At 41.4% G+C, this 27,906-nt stretch overlaps 1 protein-coding gene across 1 annotated transcript; it reads right to left on the bottom strand.

The window, feature by feature from the left end:
* Positions 1-596: 596 nt before the first annotated feature.
* Positions 597-15,294, bottom strand: LRP11 (LDL receptor related protein 11). The gene is made up of 7 exons (XM_062488859.1): positions 14,769-15,294; positions 12,212-12,375; positions 9,571-9,712; positions 7,388-7,513; positions 6,475-6,684; positions 1,026-1,127; positions 597-751 (listed from the first exon to the last, which is right to left on the bottom strand). Exons 1-7 carry the CDS (start codon positions 15,292-15,294, stop codon positions 597-599), a joined length of 1,425 nt encoding a protein of 474 aa, XP_062344843.1.
* Positions 15,295-27,906: the final 12,612 nt, after the last annotated feature.

The raw sequence follows: 27,906 nt of genomic DNA on the forward strand, positions 1-27,906 counted from the left end.
ATAAGATGCTTTTTTCCTTAACTCCCAAGTTTCTTTACAAAAGGAGGTGCTTGGATAGCAATTGCTTTTAATAAACAAAGCAAGACACATTCTTTAATGAAAATATTCCCAGTGCATCACGTAGAAAGCACACAACTGGTCTCTGCTGGATGGTGAAAGAACGTGTTGGCTGGAGCATCCCGATCCCCACAGTAATGGCAGCACTGAGAAGAGCAAGGTGGCACAGGCTTCCCCCCACACCTTGGCCAACACAGCTGGGCTGCGGAGCTTTGGCTGCTCCAGTGCCTGGGCCCTGGGGTGCACTCAGCCGTGGCTGAGACCCCAACTGCTGTGGGGAGGGCAAGGGCACCCCACCTTGTAGTATCTTCTGCACAACAATCAACCGGAGCTACTCTCTGGAGCCTGAACATTTCTTATTTTCTGAGCAAGGACATCTACTGACTTTTTATATTATCAGTGAAGGGGAAGAGTATGTTCTTAATCTCATAGGCTTCTTCTACACTTGAAAATAAACTAAGGATTTTGGTCCTTTTACAGAGGCAGAGATTCATGGACACAGAAGAAAGGGGAGAAAACAACTGACCCAAATCCAGTTTTTAGAGATACATCCCATTGATGAGGTAATCGGACTCTTCAGATGTAATGGGTCGAGCTTTTTTGAGCTTCTGTTTCACTAAGCGCAGTCTGCAAGCAACCATAAGCAGCAGCAAAGCAGTGATTGCCAAGCCTAAGGCTAAGGGTAACACAGCACCTACAATGACGTTAAGAGAAATTACTTTTTATTTAACACAGTGAGATGCTAGTAGAGAAAACTTGAAATTCTTCTTTAAAAATACAGCTAGTCTATCACTTAGATGTTAGTAATTAGAACAACTCATACTACAAAACTAAACCGTGCAATCATGTTAGGGACAGTTAAGAATATGTAAGTAACGTTATTCAGTCCTTAGCCACTTTATCCGTATCTATATCACCTGACTGAATAACTGATATAATTAAAAATTAATTCACATGGTTGGTCTTACCTGTTTCTGGGACTGGGCGACCACCTCCAAGCTGATCTCTCTTTGGCATCATTATGCCATCCCCATTTTTATCATCTGTTCTTTTCCCTGAGGAACTGTTATCTGCACAAAATCAAGCAAGATAAAAGAATACTGCAGTTCAGTGGCTCAGGAAGTCTTATCCACAGGACACAAGTATTAAATAATGTGAAGTGCTTAAACTTTGGGGAAATCAACAAAAAAAAGAACTGTTTAAGAACTTCTGACTTTTGACTGTCTAACTTGAATTTTTGAAATAATGTGAAACTAAAGCTAAAATTTAAATTCCATTTTACTTCCCAAAGCACAGTGCACCTCAATCAAAAGCAAGGGAACTTCATGCTGTGATACATTTGCTGGCAGCCTCCAGAATTGTGACAGAGCTAGCAGAAACACACTATGCTACAAGATCTGTAGAATATGAATGTGAAATGTTGTAAATGGAATGACATACAGTGGTGGGTGCTAAGGAAGTGTTTAAGTCAATTAGCTTGGAATGTGCTCTCTGTCTGAGTCCCACCCACCACCACCAGCTCTGAAGAGCTGCAGAAGGTGTCCTTGGCAGTGGTGGCAGCAAATGCACACAACTGCTAATTAAAGTTTAAATTGTTTCATTGGTACTGTCATGAAAGTCCATGCTAATGTCCCTACCCTAAGGCAGAACCCAGCCTCCCGGGCTGCGGCTTTATTGCCCTGCCATTTTGACTGGGGGTGTATAAACCCTAACTTCACCTACAGGGAATACTGTAGAAACAAGCCATGGCCCTCTCCTCATTGGGTTCCTAACATTGTTCTGGCATGTAAAGTGGGCTTGAAAAACTCCTAAGAGTAAATGCAAATCCAGCAGCTGTTTTCTCCTTCTGTTCTTCCTGAATTAAACTAAATGAATATTTGTCTTTATTTTGGAAACACCCAAAAGACATCAGCTCATTTTTACAGCTGCTCTAGCCTGCATCTAAATGCCTGTTTTAGAAATTTGTTTCCCTGCCATTTAAGTAAAGGGAATATTTAAGTCAACTGCTTGTAAAGAAATTTGGCAAATATAGAGGGAAGTTTAGTGGGACATTTTTTGAAGGGAACAATATAATCCTTTCAATAAAGCTTGTAGGGTTTTGCTAGGACTTGTGGCTATTCTTACATGACTGGAGAGACTATCATAGTCAATGCTGCTCAATATCTTATCTGTTATCTCTAGAACACAAAGAGCAATTTCCCCAGAGAAGTTTAGGAGCCTGGCATAAAACATTTTACATGTGTTTAATTTGGTTTTCACTTTCTCTTGATTTTCTAGTCTATTCTGAGGAAATTGCCATTTACAGCCCTTTCCAATTACCATAAATTACAGATCTAGGTTATGGCTACTGCTGTGGGTGCCTCCGCAGTAAAAACATGACTAAGGCTTGGGCACTCAGTCAAATGTTGTAATCTCAGCCCTGAACAGCACTGCATGGGCAGCCTGGGAGAGGCAGAGACCTTGTGCCAAGGGAATGCAAAGCTGTTATGGTGATTTATATACACTTAGGTTGGCTGTGCTGGCGAGTGGAAATCTTCAGGCTGCTTGTGAATTCAACCCATTGGCATGACCCTGTTTGCTACTGGCCACTGCTGCTTAGAAACCAGCCCACTGCTCACTTCAGAGTGCTATGCTGCTACTAAGTGCTTTCTATATTCATCTGCAAGTTCAGGAGTGCCAAAATATGCAGCTGGGCTTAAGAGCTTCCCTGGAGAAGGACACTGGGGCTATTTGGAGGCAGCCATGCAGAAATGCTGCGCTGGCCTTTGCAGGAGATGCAGTCTGGGTAACTTTACTACCATGGAGACATGTCTGCAGAGAGAGAAAGAACTCTTTTATTGACATCAAATGCCTCTTCCTCCACCCAGTCCCGACTTCGAAAGAAAATGTTTGGCCTTTCAGCTTGGGCAAAAGTAGACCATGAGTCTGTTGCAAAAGAGTCAGTGCCCTGAGTGTCTGAGGGGGCAGAAGTCAGACTCTGTGCTCCCTTTGGACTTGCCCTGGTGTAGAGGAATCCCATTGAAAAGGCAGGAGTGCAGAACAAGATTTACCCATTGTAAACAATAAATGATTTTCGGGTTTTGTTTTGGTTGGTTGTGGTTTTTTTCTCTTTACTGTGAACAGATTTCCTCTTAGGTCAGGCAGAAGTTTTAAACAGTACTTAACTTGAGCTTGCATATTTTCATACGTCAGTGTAAATCCTTAAAAAGTTTGTATCAAGTCAGCACTAAACATGAAGGGCCACTGTAAGGAAGATTAAAGGAAATTCAGAACAGAGAAACTATTAAGAGAAAATGTATTCTGGAAAAAAGTTCCCCTAGTATCACCCTCATAGGTAAAAAGCTCATATATTTGCTGCCAGGAACTATCTCACAGTCGAAAACATTACAACTTAGCCCAGCTCCTTTAGAGAAAAGGAAAAAAGATAAATATGGTCTTACTTGACAAGGAAGTTCCTATATTAGACATCTTTATTGAATTCTCAGAGATGGAAGCTGTTTATGGAGAGGTAAGTAGGAGAAGGGACAGGCACTGGGGTACTGGTACTTTAGCCATCACTAATAAAAAAACAAATGTAAAAAAGAAAACAAAGGAACCCCCCAGTCCTGCAATGTCTTGGGAAAAAAACTTCTCTAAAAATCAACTGAAAGCTCCTATATCAAGCATTGAGTCTAGCAGCCAGCTGGAATGTGCCACATGCTGTCTCCAGTAGGTAAAACCTTCACTTACTCTGCCTTGCAGTCACTGGATTTAAGAGCATCACATTTTCTTTCCTGGATTGTCTTTCTGTGATGATCTGAAACTGTCATCTGAGTATTAAGAAAAATGTGGCCCTGAATGGAGCACTTACAAGTGAAAAGTCAGAACCTGTGTTGCCACTGTAAAGCCATATCCCCTAATATGTATCTTAAGTACGCAGCTTTTCACTACAGTGACATTAAAACCACTAAAGCTTATTTTCAAAATTTATGTAAAATAGTATATAAGAAGCCTGGATGTTTGCAATGTCAGCTCCAGGCCAACAAGAACATGATTGCCTTGGTCCAACAAAGACCTTTAAAGTGATTCAGAGGCAGAGGTTCTACCTTGGCACCAGCAGCAGGAGACAATCCCTCCCAGAACAGGACTTCTGCCAGTGGAATTGCTGAACTTTTGAGGCTGCTGGTATGATTTCTGCTCAGTGTTGCTTACCTCTCCTCAAAAATGCATCTAGCATTATTGCCCTCCTGGACACATTTCCAGATGAGCTTCATGGAGCTGCTCCAGCATTTCTGTGCCTCTCATTTTTGTATCACATAATTATTAGATTTGGTTTGTAACCTCCCTGAGATGGCAGTGGTGGAGGGAAGTCTAATTAATGTATCTGGGTGGATTTTAAGGAATAGGTTAGATACCTGTCTCTTCAACTCCATAAAGACTGTGGTGCTTCCCAGTGCGGAAGGACTTGAGCCTCTCTGCACCTCTGTCTATCATTAACACACAGTGTGGGACCCTATGAAGTCTCAGTGTCTGCAGGAGAAGACAGCAGCTCAGAGCAGGTTTTGACAGAGCAGTTTTTTGGCAGCTGCCCTTTGGATTCATGTACCTAGCATGTACCTAGCACCTCTTCACATCCCACACCATGCACCCTAGCTGGAATTGATCCATAGGCGATGTTAAACCTCGCTGAGTGCTTTCCTGCTTTTATTGGTTAGAAGTATTGAGCTCCTGGGTCAGTAAAGACTGGATCCTTCTATTCCACAGGGAAATTATTAAGCATGTAAAATTAAATTTTGACTGAGCCCTGTCAATAGAAGAACATTAAACCCACAAGAATTAAAACAGCTTGAAATCCTGCCTGTTGAAAAAGAGAAGATTACAACAGGTACTGGTAGTACACTAATCACTAAAGGCCCATTACACTTCAGTTTTCTAGGAATCTTCTTCATTGTTTATGTACTGCTGTGCAAAAGGCTACCTTTGGAGCAAAACTGGTGCAAGTAAGTTACTGTGCAATGAGTAAACACAGAAAATGATTATGCAAAAAGGCTTCTTAATTGTACTTCCACTTGATTAAATCCCTTGATTATCAGTTGCTAAAGATGGTGACCTCAGTTCTGGCTTTATGCCTGGATTCACATGCCAAATGATTTTTGAGACCTACTTAGCAGCTGACTTCCCACTGGTGCCTATAAGTTTGGAAGTCTGACGTTCAGTTTGGGAGGCCCTATATCAGGTGTCACTCAAGACTATGTGAGTGAGAAGGGTTTGGAGCAGACTTCAGAATTATAGTCAGCAGTGAGGAGTCATCTAGAAATCATCTATACTGCCAGAAAAGGGAAAACATTTAGGACAGGATTTTGCTGTCAGTCCCCACACATTCACTGAGGCCATCAAATTCTTGAGAACATTGTTTTCACTCCCTTTACAGAGTGTTCACAGGGTGTTCCCTTTGCAGAGTTTTCATTCCTTCTGCACTCCACAGATGAAGTACAAGCACCTTGAAGAAACGTCCAGGTGCCAATCAGGGCAGTGCCCTTTTCCAGAGTCGACAGCAGAGGGCACTGAGCACTGCTCTGCTGTAACTGGAAAATAAAGCTGGTTATAAATAGCTGTGTCTTGGGGCACATTAATAACTCTAAACCATGAAAAAATAAAAGTGGGGGGGGGGGGGGGTTGTACTGATTTTAGGCTCTGTGCACACAGTTCTGCTTTCCTATAACTGCCATTTCAGATCATTTTAATTCATCAGCATGAACCTTAAAAGACCCATCAATTTCATCACAGCTTCTGGAGCTTTACCAAGGCTAGGGCTGGGGCTCTGCCTGTAACATCACACAATGACTCACTACAGGCTTGCAGCCACTTTGCAGAACAATACTGGGGACCTGTACACGGACACCTGAGGTGGCTTGTTACCAAAGCCTGAGACTTTTCTGCAGTGATGAAAGACTTCTCCTGCCCTGGAGACAGAGCTCAGAAAAGAAAAAATGCCTATAATAGTAAAGATATTAGTTCAGGAAACAAAAGAGAAGTAATACTTAGCACCAGGAGAAAAGCAATTACTCTCACCCAAGCTGAACAGTACTTTATTATGTTCTCCTGAAGTACTCCCCTACAGATTTAAAGAGCCTTAATACATCAGCCTACACAGCTGTTGCAGAATTTTCATTTAGTTCACATTTTGTTCCTTAAGACTGTATTATTTCCCCAGTATTACTAGATTTTAACTTTCTTTTTGCACGTAGTAAAAAACACACTTGACAGTAATAAATCAAAACCTATTTGAAACTTAATTATTGCAGGTTTCTTCTGCATTTATTTACATTTGAAATTTTCTTCCTCTTAGCCAGGCATGAAAAGAAAAATTAACCTTAAGGTGCAAGACACTTCCTTTTTTTAAGGAGAAGGATTTATTGAAACTGATTCAATTCTTACCTGGCACAAATCCACTGATTTGTTTCTTTGGTCCCTGAGAAAGCGATTGGTTAGACATGTCTGCATCCACTGAAAGAAGTGGTTGATTTCTGGCAGTGGCTTTCAGGGTATTCTCTGCAGAGTTTTCCTCTCTGTTTTCAGTTAGTCCTGCAGTCCTTTGCTGGGTAGTGCCAAGAGCTGCATGTGTCACCGTCTTCCGACCTGAGCTGACTGTTAACAGAAACAAAAATTTTTGTACAACGTTGAAGGGAATGGAAGTGTTCTTGAGGAAGACTGTCCAAGATGGGGCTTGAGGCAGAGTAAAAAACTTCCACAGGTTCACACATACGATGAAATGTGAGTCACCTAACACTCGCTCACAAGAGTGCATTCATGATCCCTACAGTGAAATCCAGCAGCTAATATAATGAAAGAGCGGTTGGCCATTGTGCCTATTCACCCTCTGATGGTTTTTGTTCACTTAACTTCTCATGGACACATGCTAAGGATGCCTAAAAAAAAACAAACAGCATGATGGTGAATCAACTGGCTCCCTTGTGTGTCCACAGTATTTCAGATTCTTGCAAGTGTCTAACAGCACTGTGAAGGGTACCTCTGAGACACCCTTTCAGACAGAGACCATGGTTTTTGTTTCTAGAATCATCATGCAAATGCAAAACTGATCTTTTAACTGCTGAACACAAAACCTGCCACTTAGGGGCCCTTGACAGTTTTAATATGCTTTGAAGAAAACTTCTGAGCACCTGAGTATGTGGATATTAAACCTTCCCATGTGCTAATTCCAGTGAAAGGCTGCGAGCAAACTGCTTGCTCACAGGGAGAGAGGCCACAAATGTGGCATTGACCCCCTTTGGTCATTGAGGTGGAGGTTACTTTCACAGTCTACTGTGTCACTGTGGCCTGGCACACTTACGATTCTGGCAGAAAGTCTCGTCTGATCCATCAGGACACTGTCTCACACCATCGCATGCAAACGTGATGTCAATGCAGCAGCCATCATCACAGATAAACTGGTAGCGAGAGCAAACCCCAACACAGGCTGTTGAAAAACAATTCCCAAATTATCAAAAGAGAAATCCAAGTAGTAAATACTGAGTAAATGACTAAAATCTGCAGCAAGGAGGAAAAAGCAAAACCACGCTATGTCAAGAAGCACCATGAACAAGGCAGAAAATCCAGACTCAGCTGTGTGACATCATATGGACACAGAAGCAAATACAGGCAATAGCTGTTCCTGGCACCTTCATCACTAGCTTGGCAATCTCTTTATTAACAGGAATACTCAACCTGGAGGCTGTTGCCCCTTACACCTTCTGCAGCACTCTTACAGTGCTTTGAATTCTGCTGGCCTAACCTGAAAGATCTTCCTAGGCTTAAAAGATGCAGAACAGTCCTGAAAATAAATAAATAAATGAAATCTTGGTGGCTGTAACTGCATCCCTCCAATGCATAATTCCTACTACATATCCATCCAACACCAATATGTTGTTTTACATGCATACATTTGGATTATATGGGATCTTTCATTGCATATTTTCTACAACCTAATTAAAGTATTTAAAAGAATGCCCATCATTTACTGACATCAGCAATCCACTGACTTCAATACAGCACAGACCAGAACAGGACTAGGTCAGGTTCTCACAAATTACTTTCACCAGAAAGAACTGACTGCTGCCTGCTTTAACATTTAGATTCCCCTGGAAAATGAGAGTATCCCTGGATGTGTCATTTTGCATACTCAGAGCTTTTCTGAAACCCCTTCTGATTCTGTAAGGATCAAATGTTTACATCTGTGCTTTTGTCTTTCCAACAGCCATGCAGTTCATCACTTTGTAAAGCACTATCAAGTTCAGTGCTTGATTAGTGTCACAAGAGCAAATTACTTTGCATAAGGGAGTCACAGCCTTTGGCTGTTATCCTGCTGTGTACCAAACACTGCACCACACTATGGAAAGGATGCCTGGGAATGCAGACAAATGTTTAAAACCCATAAAATCTGAAAATGCATCTCCTGAACTTCAGCACTAGTAACAGCACTGATCCTGTGTGTATTAAGGCATCAGGAACTGGTTTAGCTATAGCAGTAGCACTTGAATTGCTAATGTAGCTGGGGAATTAGAAAAATAAAAAAAAGACAGAAAATCCCCTATGTGCTCCATACAAAAGATATCCCAGATACCCACAGCATCAAATAAACAAACCAGCAGACCTCTCTGGCCACTTCAGCTGAATTAAACATTAATGAACATAACTATCATCTGTTACTGGAACACATGCATCATAAAGCAGATTTTTTTTTAACAGCTTATTGCCACAGGGACTACCCTCTCACCTAGAGATATTGCTTGTGCAGAGCAAGATTTTCACTGGTTCTGCTGGACATGGTGATAATGCTATTTAACTTTTACTTTGTGCTAGAGCAGCAGATCTGCACTAGCAACTTGCTAATTACAATGTAATTAGAAGTTATTACATTTGAGACCAGGACTAACAGCCACTGAAATCTAATTTACTTTATATCTTTTATGCTTTTTACATGTTTCTGAAGCTCAGAGTTTAAAAATTATGGGTCAGTTCCAGTTTCAGCTTCCCCAGTAGCATAAGGCTTCAGTAACAACCATCAAACAGAAAAACTTAAATGCATTAAAACAAAAAAACCATGCCAACTTTCACACTACAGATGCAGCTCAATATTATTATTAGTCTGCCTCAAACATATTATTAAGTAATTTTAACTGGGCCTTCCCTATAGCACAAGCCCTGTCATGTTGCCCATACCATCTGAGTATTACAATGCACCTGATACCTTTGTCAATATTTCATTCTTTCAACACTGCATGCTTATTAGCAAGAGAAGGACAAATACTCAGTGCCTGAAAGTATTATTACTCTAACAGGAAAGTGACGCTTGCTTCTTTCCACACTTTGAAAGAGCAATTTGAAGCTGAAAGAGATGTCATTATGTAATGAAAAAGAGCAAAACAAAGCACTGGAAATGGAGAATAACTCTTTTACCTTTACCAAGACCCTTGCTCTGCTCTGAATACCATACCCTGGGTGTCACAGAAGCAACAGCTCCAGTCATTTTCTCACCTGCTGCAGAATGAACCATGGGCAGAATGGTCACAGAGACGTTGTCAGAGCTCCGCTGACCTGCAGTGTCTGTCACTGTTAGCTGGAAAATGTACCCGCCTTCCTGAATGTGGGACAGTTTCAGTGTTCCTGGCTGTGGTACCTAAGTAAAGGCACACAGTAGAAAAAACATATTGGTACAATGAATCCATCCATTGCCTTCCAGGAATAAGGAGGTCATCATGCAGTTTAAATACTTCCTGCAGTCGAGTCAGCCTATTCAAGCATGTATTTCAGCATGGAATATTTGATCTCTTGGGGTTTTTTTTTTGAATCCATTTGTAAAAAAACCCTCAGCATTCAGGTAGTGTTTTCATGATCTACTCAGTTACCTGGAGCTGTGGACCTCAGCACATAAATAGAGAACAAACGGTCACATACATTTAACTCATTTTTTTGAGTAATTAGAAATGTAATTTTAGAGGATAGGCAGTAAAATATAGGCCTTTTTATCAGGTTAGTCTGTAGACAATATAACATGTATCCACATAAATAAATTTTCATGCCTGAAAGAAAACAAGAATTTTTGATTAATATGGTCATAGAGTCCTAGACCTTCCATTATAGAAGTGTAATGATAAACAGATATTTTCTCTCAGTGAGAAAATTTCATAACTGAATTTTCTTTCCTTTTCTACTTACATGAATGCACTCACAGTTATCTGATCAGACTGCTGAGTACCTCCTGATTGAGTGTTTGAGCCTTTAGAATTTCATTCTTTACTGTGTTAAAGAAATTATGATGCTTAAAAAACACCTGCTGTTGTTCACTATGACTGCTGGGAAAGCAAATGTGGTATTTAAAACTCATGAGCCATGGAGCCCAAGTCTCTTCCCAGTGCAGAGACAGAGAAATGCCACTGACTTCTGAATATGCCAACATTCCTCCCAGTGACCTCTGTGCTTTCCTTATCTTCATGCTGCCCTGAAGAATGCTGGCCTCTATCTGCTTACACAGAAACTTTGGCTCAAAATAGATAATCAGCATTTTAAAAGAACCCCTACCCATTACTGTCCCTAGGTGTCCAGGAGCTGTGTAGAATGGCAGCAGCAATAAGAGAAGTAAATTATCTAAAAAAGCAATAATCAGTCACAATAGAAAAAATATGGCTTCCATCTACAATATGGTAAGATCTCTTTACAGCAGTCCTTCCCCCTCTCCCCCCTTCTATTTATTCTTTGTTACATAAGAGCAATGCAACAGCTGCCTTTTATCTTATTTAAGCACACTCCCCTTCTCCCTTGTAGCTATGGATTCATACATTATTCTCAAAGAATAAATGACATGAAATCCAGTAACTTCAGGGCAGTAACCGAAGCATTAAAGACATCAACTGAATAATGCACGAAAAAAAAAATCACAGCTATTAATTCAACCCTAAAATTTAAATTATCATGGCTAATCACCAGGGTACATATCTGTAGGAGAAATCCCTGCTCACTTGAACACAATGGAAAAGTATTTATTTAAGCATAAATGTGTGTCAAATTCATTTTCTGTTAACAAATACAAAGAATCCACCAAGGTTAATGTGAATTTTACAAGTTTGAATGGATATAAGACTTCTCTCTATTTTATAAAGTGACTCAGAATAATATTAAAAATGTAAAACTTTAAATGTTTTTGTTAAATTCTAATTTTTGTCTTACTCTATATTACTAAATCACAAATTAATTTAAAAATATTTAATTGCTCTTTAAAGAAAATAAGGCTGCAAGGGCTCAGATTAACAAGTCTTTGATAATAAAGTATTTATTTTATGTAGATGATATCTGCAACTATTCTTAAAGCTTCATTTTGGTTCACGCTCTCTCATCTCCACATATCCTTCCTGTTCAAGGTGGAGCTCCTAGTGTGCCCTGGATGTTGTGGGCTATATACAGACCATGAGTAGAGTCTGTGGACTTGAGACATTTTTTCTTTCTTTTTCTGCTGATCCTAGAGCATTCACAAAAAAAGACTAAAATGAAGAAACCCCCTCTTCATGGGTAATTTTAATTTGAAACCAAAGTGCAGCAGAAAATGTATGGATAAAATCTCTCATAAAGTCTTCATCACTTTTCTTTGTACTTTCTCTGTAAGCACTGACAAGGGACTGTTGGTGAAAATTCCTTATTATTTTTAGTAGCTGAATTACTGAGGGGTCTCCAACTGGGGTGACAGAAGCTGAAAACCAAGTGCAGCAAGTACAAATCAAGCAGAGCTCAAATACAGTATTTATCATCTACTTGTTTCCTGCTGGCTGTCCCATGCCATCCAGGACAGAGATTAATTGTGTAAGCCACCAGAAATAATCACTGGAACTACTCAGGGACACAGTGTAGCCTCCTTCACTGGAGGTCTTCAAGATAGGATTGGACAGCTAAAATAATCTCACTGAAGCTCCTTGTCCCACAAACGGTTGGACCAGATGATCTTTTGAGGTGCCTTCCAACCTGGGCTGCTCTACATTTCTGTGAAATAAATGTTCGAGTTGTACAGGCATCCTAATTTTGGTGCCTGGTAGACAGATTTGAATATATTTAGTATTTTTAGCTGTACATTTAAAACTTGAACACAACAATCTGGAAGTAACTGGACAAAAGGGGGACTGCACATTACCTGCATTTCAACTGATGAGTCACCCTGCATCAGTGTCCACTCATAGTGCACAATTCCATGGTCATCGGAACTTTCTCGGCCATCCAAAAGCACCCAGTCCACAGGTGACTGCAGCACAATGTCTTGGCCAGCCTTACACTGTGGAGGCTCATCATATTCTTCTTCTTCAATAAAAAAAGAGAAGTTCAGTTATTTATGAGGGGATGCTGAGCGGTTATTTATACAAAAGATTTTTTTTTCTTGGTCAAGGTGTTGTTTCACCTCTGTGCAACTTCCTGAAAGAGGAACGTGTTCATTGGCACATGTTTTGTTAAGCAAAGTAGTATCTGCTTCAATTTTAGCTAATTGTCCTACGCTGTCTTCAGGAATAAACATTAGAAGCACATGGCATAGAAAACTTCTCTTGCTGGATGTTTCAGCAATACAACAAACAGGATTATTATTATAACAAAACATCAGAGCAAAGTAATTCAATCTTATCTCTCCTGGTCTTTGTCACATCTGGCAGACATTTGAATAAAAGTTCATTCTCCTTTGTGGCTTTGCTTCAGCTCCAGTGTAATTGCATTAAGAAATCATAATCCTCTGTTTCCAATACCACCATCACCCACAAGGCAGACTTAAATAAAACCCACAGGACACAGAGCAACTTGCAGAGTAGGAACTGAAATTGCCTTGCAAGTCCAGTTCTGATAGTCAGAAAAGCTGCCAAAAAGGCAAAGCATTTAAGAACTCCAGAATTCAAGAACTCAAGGAATTCAAGAAATTCAAGATTTCTAATAGATAGAGCATCATTTGAACAATATATTATTTATATTGTGCCGTAACTGCACTCTAAATTAGTTCCAGGTTTTAATAGAATTAAGACAGTTGAAAATGAAGCCTAATTCTGTGTGACTTTGATATAAAATCTCATCTTAAGCCTTCTATCATGCAAGTGCATGCAGGCTTATGAAATACAATTACCCCGAAGCTGCTACAGAAATAATACTATGGAACTAATACTCCTCCTGTTGAAAATGTCAAAATCACACCTTGGGTATTTCTGGTACCTGAATTTACCAGCCCATGCACTTCGCAAAAAATATTTAGGCATCAGAATGCCTCTCCAAATCGAGCCCCTGCTCACTCATATTTCCAGGGTATCCCCATTGACATTCTCATGAAACATGCAAGACTGAATGGACCTCAAGCCTGAGGTCTCCCTTCTCAAGACAGCAGTAACAGTAGGCACATCTGGGCACTGTTTTCATCCACACCAACACCAGGTCTTCTTCCTGTTGCTTGCAGTGACTAATTTACTTCAGATGAGATCTATCGGTGAGTAAGATGCAGATGACATTTGGGAAAGTGTTGTCCACAGAGATAATGAAACTAAGTCAAAATTAGTTAAGAGGAGACTGTTTAACGACAGGAGGTGGGGGAAGGCAAATAAATTCATTGAATCAGGTGCTAGGAAACAGACTCCAAATTTAGATATCCAGATTTGATTTCATCTACAGCTGCTTGGTCTGGATTATATTGCTCTTAAATGTGCTTCAGAGTTTAACAAACTGCTGCTTTTGATGTGGCCTCGTTTCCATAAGTACTTGTGGAGAATGTCCATGCTGCATCTGGACTACTGGAGAGGTATCCTTGTCTTCTTCAGTCTAGTTCTCAAGTCCTTAAGCATGAAAAATCTTCATTTAAGTGAGTAAGAAGCTGTCTTAGGCAATGACATTTGGACAGCACTCCCAAGAAGAGGATGTGCTTGCTCTCAGGCTATGCACCAGGTTATGGCATAGCTGGGACCAGCACTTCATGCTTTCCAAGGCACCCGATATGCAGAGTTCCGATGGGCAGCTGGGACTTCTCTGGTTCCCCAGGGAGTGTGGGGCCAGTGAACACGCACATCCCACTGTCCGGCTCCCAGCCACCGGCTGGCTGGCACAACGCCCCGCCAAGGGCTCTGCAGAGGCAGAAGTGTTGAGAGATGGTTTCCCCAAACAGTCCCAAAGCCCTCACAGAATCAGAAGGGAACACAGCGGGTCATCTGGTCCTACCACCCTGTTCAAGAAGGGTCATCCCAGGGCATATGGAACAAGATTGTGTCCAGATGGATCTTGAATATCTCCAGCGAGGGAGACTCCATGACTTCTTTTTCCTCTTGCTCAGCTGGACTTTCCTGTGCATCAGTTTCTGTCCCATGCCTCTCGTCCTATTGCTGGGCACCACCAGGAAGAGCCTGAAAGCATCCTCTTGGAACCCCCCTCCCCTTCAGGTACTCAGACACGTTCGTAAGGTTTCCTCGGACCGCCTCTCCGGGCCCAGGGAACCCCGCCGAATGGCACGGTTCTCCTCGCCCCGGCCTCCCACCGGCGACACCCCACGACCCGGGAGGGCACCCGGGAGGGGACCCGGGAGGGGACCCGGGAGGGGTTCCCGGCGCCGGGGCAGCCGCACGGACACGGACGCGCCCGCTCCCCGCCGGCGGAGGCGGCTCCGCGGCCCTGTCTCCCCCGCGGGGCCCGAGCGCCGCCATCTCCCCGCCGCCTCTGCCGCCGCTCAAGCCGCTTACCCGTGGGCGGCGGGGCGACGCCGGCGGTCCGGCGGCTGTAGGAGCTGTAGCCGCGGTGCGGGGCGAAGCGGCAGACGGGGCGGCCGCGGTGCGTGCAGTTGAAGAGGTAGCAGCCCGGCTCGGCCGCCGTGCCCCGCGGGCGGGCGGGCCCCTGCACCACGGCCAGCGTGCAGCGCGGCTCGGCGCAGCAGGCGTCCAGGCACTGCCGCCACCCCGACACGGCGCCGGGCGCCCGCAGGAAGGTGGCGCCGGCCGCGATGGAGTCCTTGGTGCGGATGATGGAGTCGGGCCTGGCGGAGAAGCCGCCGCTCCCGCCGCACAGCTCCCCGCCGCCCGCTCCGCCGCCCGCTGTCGCCGGCGGTCCCGGCTCCTCCTGCTTCAGCTGCCGGCGGAACTCCTCCAGCAGCGTTTCCACGCCCGAGATCTGCGAGCGCAGGTCGGCCAGCGGCGCCGCGCAGCGCCCGCCCGGCAGCACGGCCCGCCCGCCCAGCGCCGCCAGCAGCAGCAGCAGCACCAGCGCCGCCATGGCCCCGGGCGGCGGCGGCGGCGGGAGCGGGAGCGGCTCCCCCCGGGGCACCCGCAGCGAGCGCGGCGCGGGGAGGCGCCGGCCCCGCCCGGCTGCACCAGGCGGAGCGGCCGCGCTCAGCACCCGCCGGCCCGAACAGCTCCGGCGGGCCCCGCCCCGGGACCGCCCCCTGAGGGACGTTCATTCGGGAGCCGCAGGGGGGGAGAAGGAGTGAGGGGCTCAAGATGAAAGAGGGGGATTTTAAGATGTGTATTAGAAAGAAATTCTGTACTGTGAGGGTGATGAGACGCTGAAACAGGTTGCCCAGGGAAATTGTGGATGCCCCGTCTCTGAAAGTGTTCAAGGCCAGACTGGATAAGGCCTTGCACAGTCTAGTCTAGTTGAAGGTGTCCCTACCCATGGCAGGGAGATTGGGATTAGATGATCTGTAAAGTCCCTTCCATTCTGTGGAAGCCCTTAACATTCTGCGATTCCACAGTTCTATGGCTCCACATGGGCAGGGGACACCCGCAGGTAATCAGAGTTGGGTGGGGGGTCACTGAAACTGCTGGTGGTTCTGTGAACCTGAGGAAACAAACAAATAAAGAGACAAAAAAGAATTTGTGGAAGACTCCATCCCAGGCATGGTATTACTGTTTGGAAATCACAAAAAAAAAAAAAAAAAAGCCAGAAGTCAAAAACATAACGCACAAAGCTGTGACCTCTTGATGTGTAAAAAAAAAAAAATCCCAGATAGCATCTTAGCCCCCAGAACAATGGTGAAGAACTCCCCGTGCAAGTTTTTTAAGTCTTTACTAAATGAGTTTGAGAGAAATACTAGCAATTAAATTAATCAGTTTTACATCTGTCACAACTTCTGTTTTATCATGGAATTATTATATGCTGATTCTGTAACACAAATTATAACAGTATTATCCCTGAAAATCAGCAATCCTTCAAAACAACTGTTTTGTTGTTTTTCGTCAGATGCATGGAGCCTCAAAGTGCTAGAATGGCACATTGAGACCTGTCTACAAGCACTGAAAAACATAAGGTTGCCTGTAAATGTAGACAGATTGTGATGGGTTTTGACCTGTGTACTAAGGGACGTTGTAACAGGTCAAGTGATAGCTGTGTTTTCATTTTCATTTGGTTAATTCTTCCAAGTATTTTTAAGCAGACTAATTAATTTCTTAAATTACTGGAAAAAGCTTAATAGCTGTATCAAAAACATAATTATATCAGGATGCTTAGAATAAGTAGCAAAAAAAAAAAAAAGACATATTAGGAACAATTTTAAGACATTTTTGTACTCCTTCCTATTTTTGGCTTGTTTTAGGCCATATTCCCAGCATAACTCAGAATTGTCTCCAAAACAAATCCACTTTAATATTCTGCCATCATGGAGCTTTAGGTGTTGCCCAGGAAATTCACATGAAGCTTGTAGTATTTTCTCTGGCTATGTGCTCTAACAGTTTTCTAAATTTCCATATGTTATATTTTTGACACTTTCAGTTTCCCACCAATTTTAGTTGAAACTGATCAATACATTCAAAGATTATAGGAAGATGGAGGAGCTAGACAGTAAGATGATATAATCCTCATTTGCTTTGAAAATCAGGCTAAAGTGCCACAATTATATTTTTAGGAATATTTTGGAAAGGTGATCAATCTATTCATTACAGAGGTACTGACTGTGAAGCACTAATTTGCTAGAGGTGACACTGGTTTGCTGCTGCTTGGCTGTTGGGCCCTCTGATTCTACTTTTACTTCCAGAGTATAAACCAAAATAAAGCTCACACGAGCATGCTGCACACAGAAGTTGGCAGAGGAAAAAAAAAATGCATCAGGTCATCCCTTCTCAGAATCATCAAAGATTTGGAACTACTCTGTTTGAGCAGAAACTCCCTGCTCTGGATCAGCTCACAGCCAGCATTGCTTAGTGGGGTCTTATTTACCGGGCACAGAGGGTTGCTCATCCCACCATCCTTGCTGTATCCAGTTCTACCAGAAAGTTGATCCCTGGTGGTGACACTGAAGTGTCAGGTTCTTGCAGAAAACACAAATTAAAATGATCACTTTATAACGCTTTATAGTGAGAAAGCTATGGTTTGAGCTGGTATGGTATGGTTCAAGCAGGAGAGCATTTAGAAGGTAAAGAAGGATTTGGCTAAAGGGAGGTCACAGTCCTCTAGTCTTCCTTCAGAATCACATTTACCAATTTGAAAATTAGTAGGATGTCAGAACATCTTCCTGAGTTAGGGTAAGGATGACATGCTTACATTTTTTGTGTGGAAATGTTGACAACACCCTCAGATTAGCTTCTTGAGCAATACTTTCTAAGTGCAGCAGATTTTTTTTTGTATCGGTGCTGGAGAAGAACTTGTTTTGTTGCCTAATTTTCTTGGCTCACAATGTGTTTGTTGTTACCCCGGCCTTGCGAGAAAGATGGGAAAGATGGCATCTGTAGTCATGCTGAGCTTCTTTCAGAAGGTGGCAGCAGCTTATTACTTATATAAAACAGATTGCTGCTAAGCATGAATGCCTGCCTGAGGGGAATCACAGATTCCTAACTACTTATACTTAATTTCACATTTCTTTAATGTATCATTGTTGTGAGTGCCTGAGCTTTTAGTTGGGTTTTGGAGTTGCAGATAAAAAATAATAGTTCACTAATAGCAACACTAAAAATACTTTATTACTGTGTCTCATCAAATTGAAATTTTGGGATGGCTGATTTTCATGCAGAGGGCCTTAGAAATTTATAAAGATATTTGTCAGGTTTTACTTTTTTTTTTCTTTTCTTTTTTTCTTTCCATTTTCAAAGGATACATGCATGTACCATCGTTCATTGTCCAAAATGTCCACTTAATCAGGCATGGGACAGCTAAAGAGGCTGCTAGATTTCTTTTCCAAAAGTGGAGATTAGACTACACGTGTATTCTTTACATCCAAACAATACCTGGCAAAGTAATACAGGATTTCATTAATATTCATGTTTCCAACCATCTGTTGATTAATTTCAATCTCTATTGATATTCAAAATTCTTAAAATAGCTGAAACTATGGGAATAAAGTCTGAGTGCATCTGCTTTTCTCTTCCTTTAGTTGATTTTTTCCAAAGTAACAGAATAACAGGAATTTAAAAAGTGGGGGACAGAAAGGCAATGGAGTATGATGATATGGAATATGTAGAAAGGGAGCAGGAAGAAAAGGCAAAGTTATATCTAGGCTTCCTCATCTGAAGTGCTTTCCTATGGAGTAATTTTTTTTTTTTGGTTTGGAATATGTGCTGAGAAAAAGAAACATATCTTCCTTTTCATTTGATGTCTTCCAAACGCTCTGCAAAGAGTAAACAAATAATGCAAATGTTATCTGCAGAAAACGTGCTGTCGGCATGATGTTATCATTAGATACATTTTCTCTGCTCCAGTTTGCTTGTGAGAATCTGTCGAGTAAACACCCATGGTAGATACAAATCAGCTCAGATGCTGGAGTGGACTGTTGACTGACAGCTGAGTTTGATCAATTTGCCCACGAATGAATTGAAGTGATAACCTTTTCTTTGCAGCTTGACAATTCAGGTTTCTGACCGTGAGAGTAAGAGGAGTTCTGCATAAATAACAGAAGATAGTGTGATAAATGTTAGGAGTGGAGGCAAAGGAATTAACTCAGGTATTTAACTCAGGTTTTGTATTTTGTCTTTTTTTAATATTTCACATCCCTCTCAAGCAAAATTGTGTAATGCTGTGGTACCAGTGTTATGAAAACAGCGGGAGGAATAATTTTTCAAATTCCTGAATGAAAAAATAAATGCGATCGTGAAAGTGCTTCATTTCATATTGATTTTATGAACATCCCACGATGATGCAAATTAAAAAGGTACAACTGGTTCCAGCTTGAGACTGTTTTAGTCCAAGTATGGTAAACCTTTTTCCTTGCCCTCTTAAAGGAGAGGAAAATAGCCAAGCCCTGTCTTTGGAATGTGTATGAGTGTGTATAATTGTGCTTATCTTTCTAGTGCTGTATTAAATATCAGTGTACTAAAAATGAGAGCTCTCTTAATTGATAAAGTGGAATATTATTAACAACCTCCCTCCTTTCTATATGCCTGACTTCATTTGTGCCTAACACAAAGCAAGTATTTTACTACAAAACTGGGAAGGAGACAGAGAATGGAAAAAAACAAAAGGCAGGAGACTGCGTTTTAGAGCCCCTTCCCCACTAGCAGCAGAGGTAAGGAACGGGCTGCGACATCAGGTGGTTGCTTTAACATTACGTTCATAGGTGCTGCTATTGCTTCTCTGCCCAGATACTGCATAATTGACTGCACAGCATTAGCCAGGCACCACGTGGTATCAGCACAGACGCTGACAGCAAAAACACTGGGGTTCTGCTACTGAGATAAATATTCCAAAAAAAAAAAAAAAAAAAAAAAGCAAAAAACCTTCCTTGTAAAGAACAAGGATGGGTTGGGGTGAGAAGAGGGGAGCCATTCCTGTGAAGGGAAGTTAACAGTGTTTATTAACTGGTGTAAGGTGAAATTCCCTCTGAGAATAGGTCACATAACCATCATGCTCCTTGCTGCCTTCTCCTAAGTCATTGCTAGGGTGAACTGACCAAAAATCAAAATCAGGAGGGTAAAAAGAGAGGTAGGGTAAAGCTAAGCAAATAAATCTTAGTGTTGCTGACAGAACAATACCATTCTTGCCACACATCTTTGCTGGATCTTGGAAAAACACATTTCTTTTCAACTGGAATTCGCCAAATACTCCTTCAGCATCCTTCTGGTTGCTGCAACAGCAGTGGCAGCTGCTTCTTGGGGCATGAAACCTATAAAAGCACAGCCTGAGAGATAAAGGACAGTTATTTAAAAAAGAATAGTAAAGTGCTTCTCTGGGAAAGGATTAGCTAGGATTGGAGCTGCAGGCTTTTACCCAGAATTTCAGTCAGTTATGTAGAAATAGGTTACCAATGATTTACAAACAGCAGAAACCTAATTTAACAGCCGGATCCCAGGTTAAGCTAGGAGCAGAAACATTAATTTGCCTTGTAAACAGCATCATTGAGAGGGGAACAGTTGAGAGAAGGAAGATTAATCAATACTACACACTTTTTTACAGCGTTTTTTATTATGACTTTTGAAGACAGTTTCTGTCTGTATTTGTATTGTAGCAGAACAACTTGTGCTCCAAGGTGTTAGCCAAACAAAGATCTGTACAAGCTGTGTCCACCAGTCATTGAAGAAAATTCCTACTACATATTGAAAGAGTGGAAAACTATTTCATACTGTCTGAACATGCAGAACTGACAGCCCAAACCCTTTATGCTTGAATTTTTGGAGGGGTTTTTTTGAAATGCGTGACGTTTTGATATGCATAAAACTACAAAAGATCACTTCCCAGAAGGAAAATATCTAGCTGAAAGAATTACTCATTGCTGTTTCAGCCATGGATTCCTCTACAGCACAGCATGGTGATAAAAATCAGTTGGGTAATATGCTCATGATTAGTGAGTCAATGGGAGCTGGTGGCAGCCCTGACATTGATCAATAATGTCAACATTTTGAAACAGGTTGCAAAATATTAGCAGGCTCTGCAGATGCCACCGAATTAGCAAATCTATTGAATGTCACTTCCAACGCTCTTTTTTGTAAGTGATCCCTTATGATTTTCATAGAAAGGACAAAAAGAAGCCAAAGAGTTGGTCACTGGGAGCAGTTTCATATTGCATTCTTCATTCATGCACTCTATCATTCAGTATGCTCTTCTTGCATTAATAGTTTTGAACTTCTCACCACTTCTTTCTTTTTTGGGAGTTTCCAAAGTCTTGAGGAGTTTTTTGCAATGGCAGCAGAGCCTTTGTATCCTGATTCTACAGGAAAACAGAAATATAATGATGATAATGTTTGCTTTACTGTCAACAGTAAAAATTATGAGCTGACTGGACACCTTGATCTGCATTGGAAGGAGTCAGCTTCCTCCCATCCATTCTTTTTAAGGCTTCTTTTTAACTTCCATTGCAAAAGACAAGACTCCTTGTAAACTCAAATATACTTCCATTTTCTTCCAGTCTCCTCTGTTTTCTGCTCTTTTCTTGGGGGATGTTAAATAATGGTAATGAGTGTAACAATCATTGCAAATAATTTTAACCCATCGTGTTACAGCTAATAGATCTCTCAGTGACATTTCTAAAGCAATTTCTTGGATAAAGCTTTGTCTCTTAACACTGAGAATGCATTGGCTGGTTTAATAAATGAGCTAGCCTTGGGGAAATGTGCAGTTTGGTTCAGTCAGTCACCGGAGTTGATGCTTTCTTATCCTTCTACTCTCTTAAGTGCACACAATCATGATTAGGTGGAAAGATGATAAAATTCATGTAAAGGAATTCTGAACCTTGTTGTTCAAAAATAGTAGAAGGCTGTTCTTAGGTTTTCACTTAATTTTTAAAAATTGAAGTGATAGCTTATGGTCTTGCCATGTTGGTTTTTCTAGATAGTATTTTGTCGAAGAAGTAGGACCCAATGTATTTTTCTGTTGCAGGCATAAAAAATGAACCCATGATAGCTGGAATCACAATGATTTTTCTTAGTCTGAAGGTGTTAAAAAGGTTTTGTCCTCCCAGCTCTGACAAAAGTCTTCTGCTGGCTTTAGTTGTCTTTGGGTCAGATTCAAAACCTGCTTCTCTTATTTGCAAATTGGAAATGCTAATATAAATGGAAAGTTGCAACAGAAAAAATAATGAATAGTAATAACACACTTTGAGGTCATTGTGTTGAATAATTAAGTGATGCTATTAAAAATATTGTTTTCTGCTTTCTCACTCAGTACAATTCCATTCCTCTTTTGCTGTCGATCTGACTGTGTTTTGTCTGACTGCATTTGATTTCTGTGTTTGGGTATCTGTGGGGGTTTTCTTAAGCACTCTGACTATATAATTCTAGCAGTTGCATTGTAGGTCACACACACACAAATGTCTCCAGATGAAATCGGTGGTGTGGTGAAGTGGTGTTTCTGCTTTGCTACCAGTGGAGAAACAGGTTTTAGGTGTGTCATAACTGGCCTGTTAATTGGAGCACTTAGGAGTTTTATCCCAAGCATTTTACTCCTATCCTCATTAAAAAAGTCTTTCTGGACTTCAAAGCAGGAGGGCTGTTAAATTAACTCAGACAGATGAGAGAGTGGGATTTTCTTTAAACTGGGCTGCAAATCACAGATTTTTGTATTGAAGCTTGAGGCAAAATGACTTGAATGCAAATAATCCTCCAATGTTCTTCCTACTCTTCTCCAGTATGTGCCTCCAAGGACGCATATGTTTCCTCACAGGTGACAAACTTGGCTAGGCAAATAACACACAGGGTGTCATCATAAAAAATCCCAGTCATTTTATCTCAGCCATCTGTAATTTCAGTGTTCTCATAATATATATACTGTGGTGGGAGAATATCTGTATTTTGATACAGATTACCCAGAGTAATTGTGCAATGAAGATCACTGCATTAATCAAAAAAGGTCCTAAATGTGATATAGACCTTATTTCAGGGAGTGTAAGTTTCAAGTTTTCCTAACACTTCAGATTTCATTATTATTTAAGAACCCATAGCTTGAATACATATGCAAGCTATTGCATATTACAATTTCCAGAACTGGCTGGTAATATTATTGAAAAATACTTTTTAAATGCACATGAACGCTTTTTATTGCTTCAAATGTGGACTTGGAATACTGGGATAACAACTATTTTCTCAGAGTTTCTTCACTTCTTCTCTGTGTTTATCTGGAAACCCTTTATTTCAGACCCTCAGAAACAACTCCCCTGAACCTCAGTTATGTATAGGACATAGTTAAATAGGACATTAAGGTTCCAGAAGGTTCATGGTTTGACCAAACCAGTTTATTCTTTCTTGTGTTTCTTTTAGGGAGAGAGAAAGAAAATACTTGGACTTGAGCAATACTGACATATATATATATATACACACATACACACATATAAAAATATATATATATATACACATATAGATATGTATATATCTCCTGGGTTGCATCAAAAGGAGTGTGGCCAGGGAGATGATTTTCTCCCTTGACTATGTTCTCATGAAACCTCACTTGTAGCAGTTAATGCAGTTCTGGTGCCTCCAGCATAAGAAAGATGTGGAACTGTTGGAGCGAATCCAGAGGAGGGCCATAAAGTTGATAAGGGCACTAGTGCAACTCCTCTGTGAAGATAGGCTGAGAAAGTTTGGGCTATTCAGACTGGAGAAGAGAAGGAGACCTCACAGCAACCTTCCAGTATCTGAAAGGGGACTAAAAGGAAGCTGGAGAGGGACACTTCATCAGGAGCTGAACTGATAGGAAGAAGACTAATGGGTTCAAACTGGAAGAGGGAAAATTTAGGTTGGATATTAGAATTAAATTCCTTACTGTGAGGATGGTGAAGCACTGGAACAGGTTTCCCAGAGAACTGACTGATGCACCATCCCTGGCAGTTTTCAAGGCCATGTTGGATGGGACTTTGAGCAACCTGGTCTGTGGAAGTTGTCCCTACCCATGGCAGGGAGTTTGGAACCAGATGAACTTCAGGGTCCTTTCCAACCCAAACCATTCTATGATTTTTTGATTCTGTTTCATGAAGATACTACATTCCTACTTAAATCAGACAGCGCTTTAGCCAGTGCAAAGGGCTGTGACAGAACAGAGTTCACATGCATTACACAGCATGCTTTTCACCTAGGTGGTTTTCCCATTGCTAATATTGTACAGAAGTTATTTATACTTGAAAGTGGGAAACTGTGATTAGAAGTGGTGCAATTCACAGTAAGAGTGTACTTGATTTTTATCATGAAACCATTTTAAAAGGCTTTCCCTGCACAGTCAAGTTATTGTGTAGTGCATGTGTGCTTGGCACCTCTGGAGTTGAAAGCCTGCCCATATTTTTACATCTCCAGCAGCTACAGAAAAACCAAAGGACAAATCCTGAGACCATGTCACCGGTGTAATGTTAGCTCTCTGAGTGAGATGTCTTTTGTTGGTAACTCATATTCCTGACTGGAAGTCATATATTCAGCAGAGTTAGTGAGACTTTGCTATATGATATTATGGAACTACTTGACTCTAGAACATCCTCATTATTATTGCTTGATTGTAAAGTATGCACACACTGCAATAGCTCATTTTGATAAAATTACTGTATTTATTGGTTTTTCTACTCTAAGTAACTGTTGTAGAGTAGATCTTGCTGGATCTCTTCCAGCTGGGCCAGGCTTGAACCTCTTGCTCTCTGCCAGTGCTACAAGTGTTCAGATTCCTAATACTTAGATAAATACTGGAATGCATACCTTTTCTTTTCCATTCTCCTTTCTCTATAAAAAAGATGCAAGTCTTCTCCAAGGGTTAAGAAATTTGGCTATGTGTGGGACAAATATTCAAATGTGTTGCTTAGTTAGGTTAGTCTCACAAATCACACTGTTGGGTCCATCCAGACTGGAATCTGAGGAATTTTCTCAAGTTCTGTATAAACTTCCTGCCATATGGTATATAAAGTTTGGATAGCGTGTGGGATTGACAGTTTATTTGAGAGGTAAGGTGATAATGGTATGTGCTATAGGGTTTTCTGGTACTTTTGAGCAGCCCTCAGGAAAGTTTATATGCTTCATTTAATGTTATTAAAAAAGATCTCTCCTCTAATTCCTTAGCTTTTCCATTTTTATCAACAATTTTTTCAATACAGAGGAGGCAACAGTGTTTGCCATATTTTTTTCCCCAAGAAAAGAGGCAGAAGCATAATATAATTTAAGGCTTACATGAATTAGCAATTTAACCACAGTGTCATAATATTTTATTTATGCAATTGTTACTCAAGTCCTATTTTCAGGGAAAAAATAGGTGAAAAATATTTAGGTAGTTTCCATATTTCATAGAAAAAAAATTAAGCTCCTGCAGAAAAACTCTCCTCTCCTTTGTGGAAATACAATTTTTATGAGCAAACATCCTCCTCAAAAATAATAATAATGTGATATTTTTCCAAGAATAGTGCCATTAGCCAGTTAATGTTTTAGTTACAGCATGCATGGCAATGAGGGAAAGACTTTACTGTTTAGTCAGCTATGGTATTAATAGGGCATTTCAGCTTTGCTTACTCACTTTCCAAGAGCTGTTGCTGAAACTTCCAAGTTTGAGGATCATTTCTTTGGTTTTACTCCATATTCAGTATGTTGTGAGATGGAATATCATCTCAAGGTAAAGGCTATTTAAAATCTGGGATCTGACTCCTTGATGTCTGGGTCTTCCACGACCTCTGGATATCCTCTCTTTTTCTCTCCTGGTCTGACACAGAAAGGAATGGCATATGTACTGCACATTTCAAAATTGCTTAAGCACCTGTAGGCTGTTCAGTGGCTGTAACACACCTATTCATAGGCTGGCACTGCCTTTGGTCAAGATACCACTTAGTCATATGCCTATTCTTAATGGAGTTTGGGATCCTGCCTTATTTTGCACCATGTGACCCTTAATTACAGCAAATTTATCCTCCCATTCCTTTAAGCTGTTTCAATTTATTAATCTGTGTATTGATTTAAAGAGCTTAGCAATAGCCTGCATGAATACCCAGTATAATTTTCTCCTGTAACAAAGCTGCCAAATCCTTGCAATATATTGTCCAACCATCACCCTGCTGTGCCCCAGCTAGCTCATGACCTTTCAACACCCAGGCAGCCACACTAATCCGGGCTGCCTTTCCAAAACCAGAGACACCAGGATCATGCCTATACAACACTTCAGCTTTAGAATTTGAGAAATAACATGTAGGGGGTTTTGTTTGTTTGTTTTTTGGTTTCTTTTTTAATCTAAGGGGGTGTTATTATTTTGGTATTATGGGATATAACACTTGTTAGACAACAAGAATAAAGGGAACATATGCTTAAACATATTCCACATTCAGCAGTTTTTGAAAAATGGCATGACTTTCTCTCTAAGATAATTCCTTCCATACCTCTGACAGCCTGAAGAAAATCCTCAGTGCTGTTATTGTAGTTATTTCCCTAGGATATTGCAGTTCTGGATCAGGACACTGAGTAAGTGGAGCTTGATCTGTTGAAAGAGTCTGGCCCTGCACTTTGAGAAGTAGCTTTAATTTGTACAAGAAGTAAATGTGCATTCCTTACACCCCAAGTCTGTATAATGAACAGACCTTGTGTCCTGTCTCTCTTAAACAGGCCACAGCCCTTATGAATCTTCTCTCCTTCCCTACACTAGCCAGCATAACACCTCACTTCTCCTAAGCTGGACATAACCACTCTACTCCCTTTTCCTCTGCCCTCCCTTCAACTATCTTCTACAGCACATGCCACCAAGCAGGACAGACCCTTACAGCCCTTTTTCTTCCTCTGCACATTGGGACCAGCTCTCCCAAGCAGACCTCCATGCTTGTGTTCCTCTGTTCTCCCTTTCAGGCCCATAACTTTCTCCCAGCTAATTGTGATCTGGATTTAATTCTGTTAAAAAACCCCAAGCCCTTATTTGATTCATTCTGGTTGTGCAAAAGGAGGAGAGAGACTTCTGGGTGTAAAGCCTTTATTATACACCATACGGTGGAAAGTAGAGGAATACATTGACATGCTCATCAAGGTCATGAAAAGGCTGTGTTTTCCCTCCTTCCCCAGTAAGGGAAGGTCCCAGGGCTCTTGCACCATTTCTAGCTTGTATAGCTAAGACAAGTTTGTGCATCCTTCTGAACTTTGACTACATTAAAATAATGGAATAAGAATTTAGCAATTTTGTTTGATAGTTTTCCATACCTTTTATTGAAAAAAAAATCTTGTGATTCATTTGGGGAATGACAACACAGCACATTTATCCTGGTCTGCTCTGGAAAGACACAGTTTGAGACCAGAGTCTTCTGCATCCCTTTTCCTGAATTGTTTGTGGATCATGCTTGCCATGGTATGGAGACTAGCTCAAGAAGACTTCAGTTAAGCCAGACCATCTCCAGCTGTCAAGCTGAAGGAAAGGAGTTGAAGAAGCTTAGCCAGGTCTTGAGTCTTTGTGCTCCAAATTTTTTCTGCCAACCCATTTGCATACTGGTTACCCCAGCTCTGCACCTTAACCATACCCTACAAATGTACACATCTTCACTCCCAAACTTTTATATGGAAACCTTCATTCTGTCCCCCAGCTGCTACCTAGCACTATCTCCATGCAGAGCCACCCAGTCCTCTAGGCACCCAAAATATTGCAAGAGCTGGGGCAGCCTTGAAGTTGCCTGCACAGCAAATTTGAGTTTGCATGAGTTAAAGTAGAGGTGGGTTTGAAGGCTGGATGTCAGTGTGGCATTTACTAAGGAACCAGGCTCTTACTGGGAGAAGATACAGGACCTGATAAGAGACAGAGAGACGCTGCTTGGAAGATGAGGGAAATGAGTGAACTCTCTATCAGAGTGGAAAATCTTGTGGTCTCCATGCTTCTTCCTCAATTTGAGTGCAGCAAATAATCTACATATTTGGCATACAGTGAAGCACGTTGTCATTTTCACCCCAGCATGCTGTTACCTGAAGTCTGCAGGCAGTCTGGATCTCTAGCTCAGAGCTGTGCCAACCTCTCCATTCTTACAAGGGTATTCTCCCTTACACATTTGGT

Source organism: Cinclus cinclus, chromosome 3, assembly GCF_963662255.1.
Source record: "Cinclus cinclus chromosome 3, bCinCin1.1, whole genome shotgun sequence".
In the NCBI taxonomy this organism is placed as follows: Eukaryota; Metazoa; Chordata; class Aves; order Passeriformes; family Cinclidae; genus Cinclus; species Cinclus cinclus.

Bases quoted from the DNA above. Each gene is read 5' to 3' on its own strand.
- LRP11 (XM_062488859.1), bottom strand. From the start codon at position 15,294: ATGGCGGCGCTGGTGCTGCTGCTGCTGCTGGCGGCGCTGGGCGGGCGG. The intron at 9,713-12,211 runs GTAATGTGCAGT...GCCTTTACTTAG, and splicing joins ACTCATCAGTTGAAATGCAG to GTACCACAGCCAGGAACACT. The intron at 1,128-6,474 runs GTAAGAATTGAA...GATTTTGTGCAG, and splicing joins AATCAGTGGATTTGTGCCAG to ATAACAGTTCCTCAGGGAAA.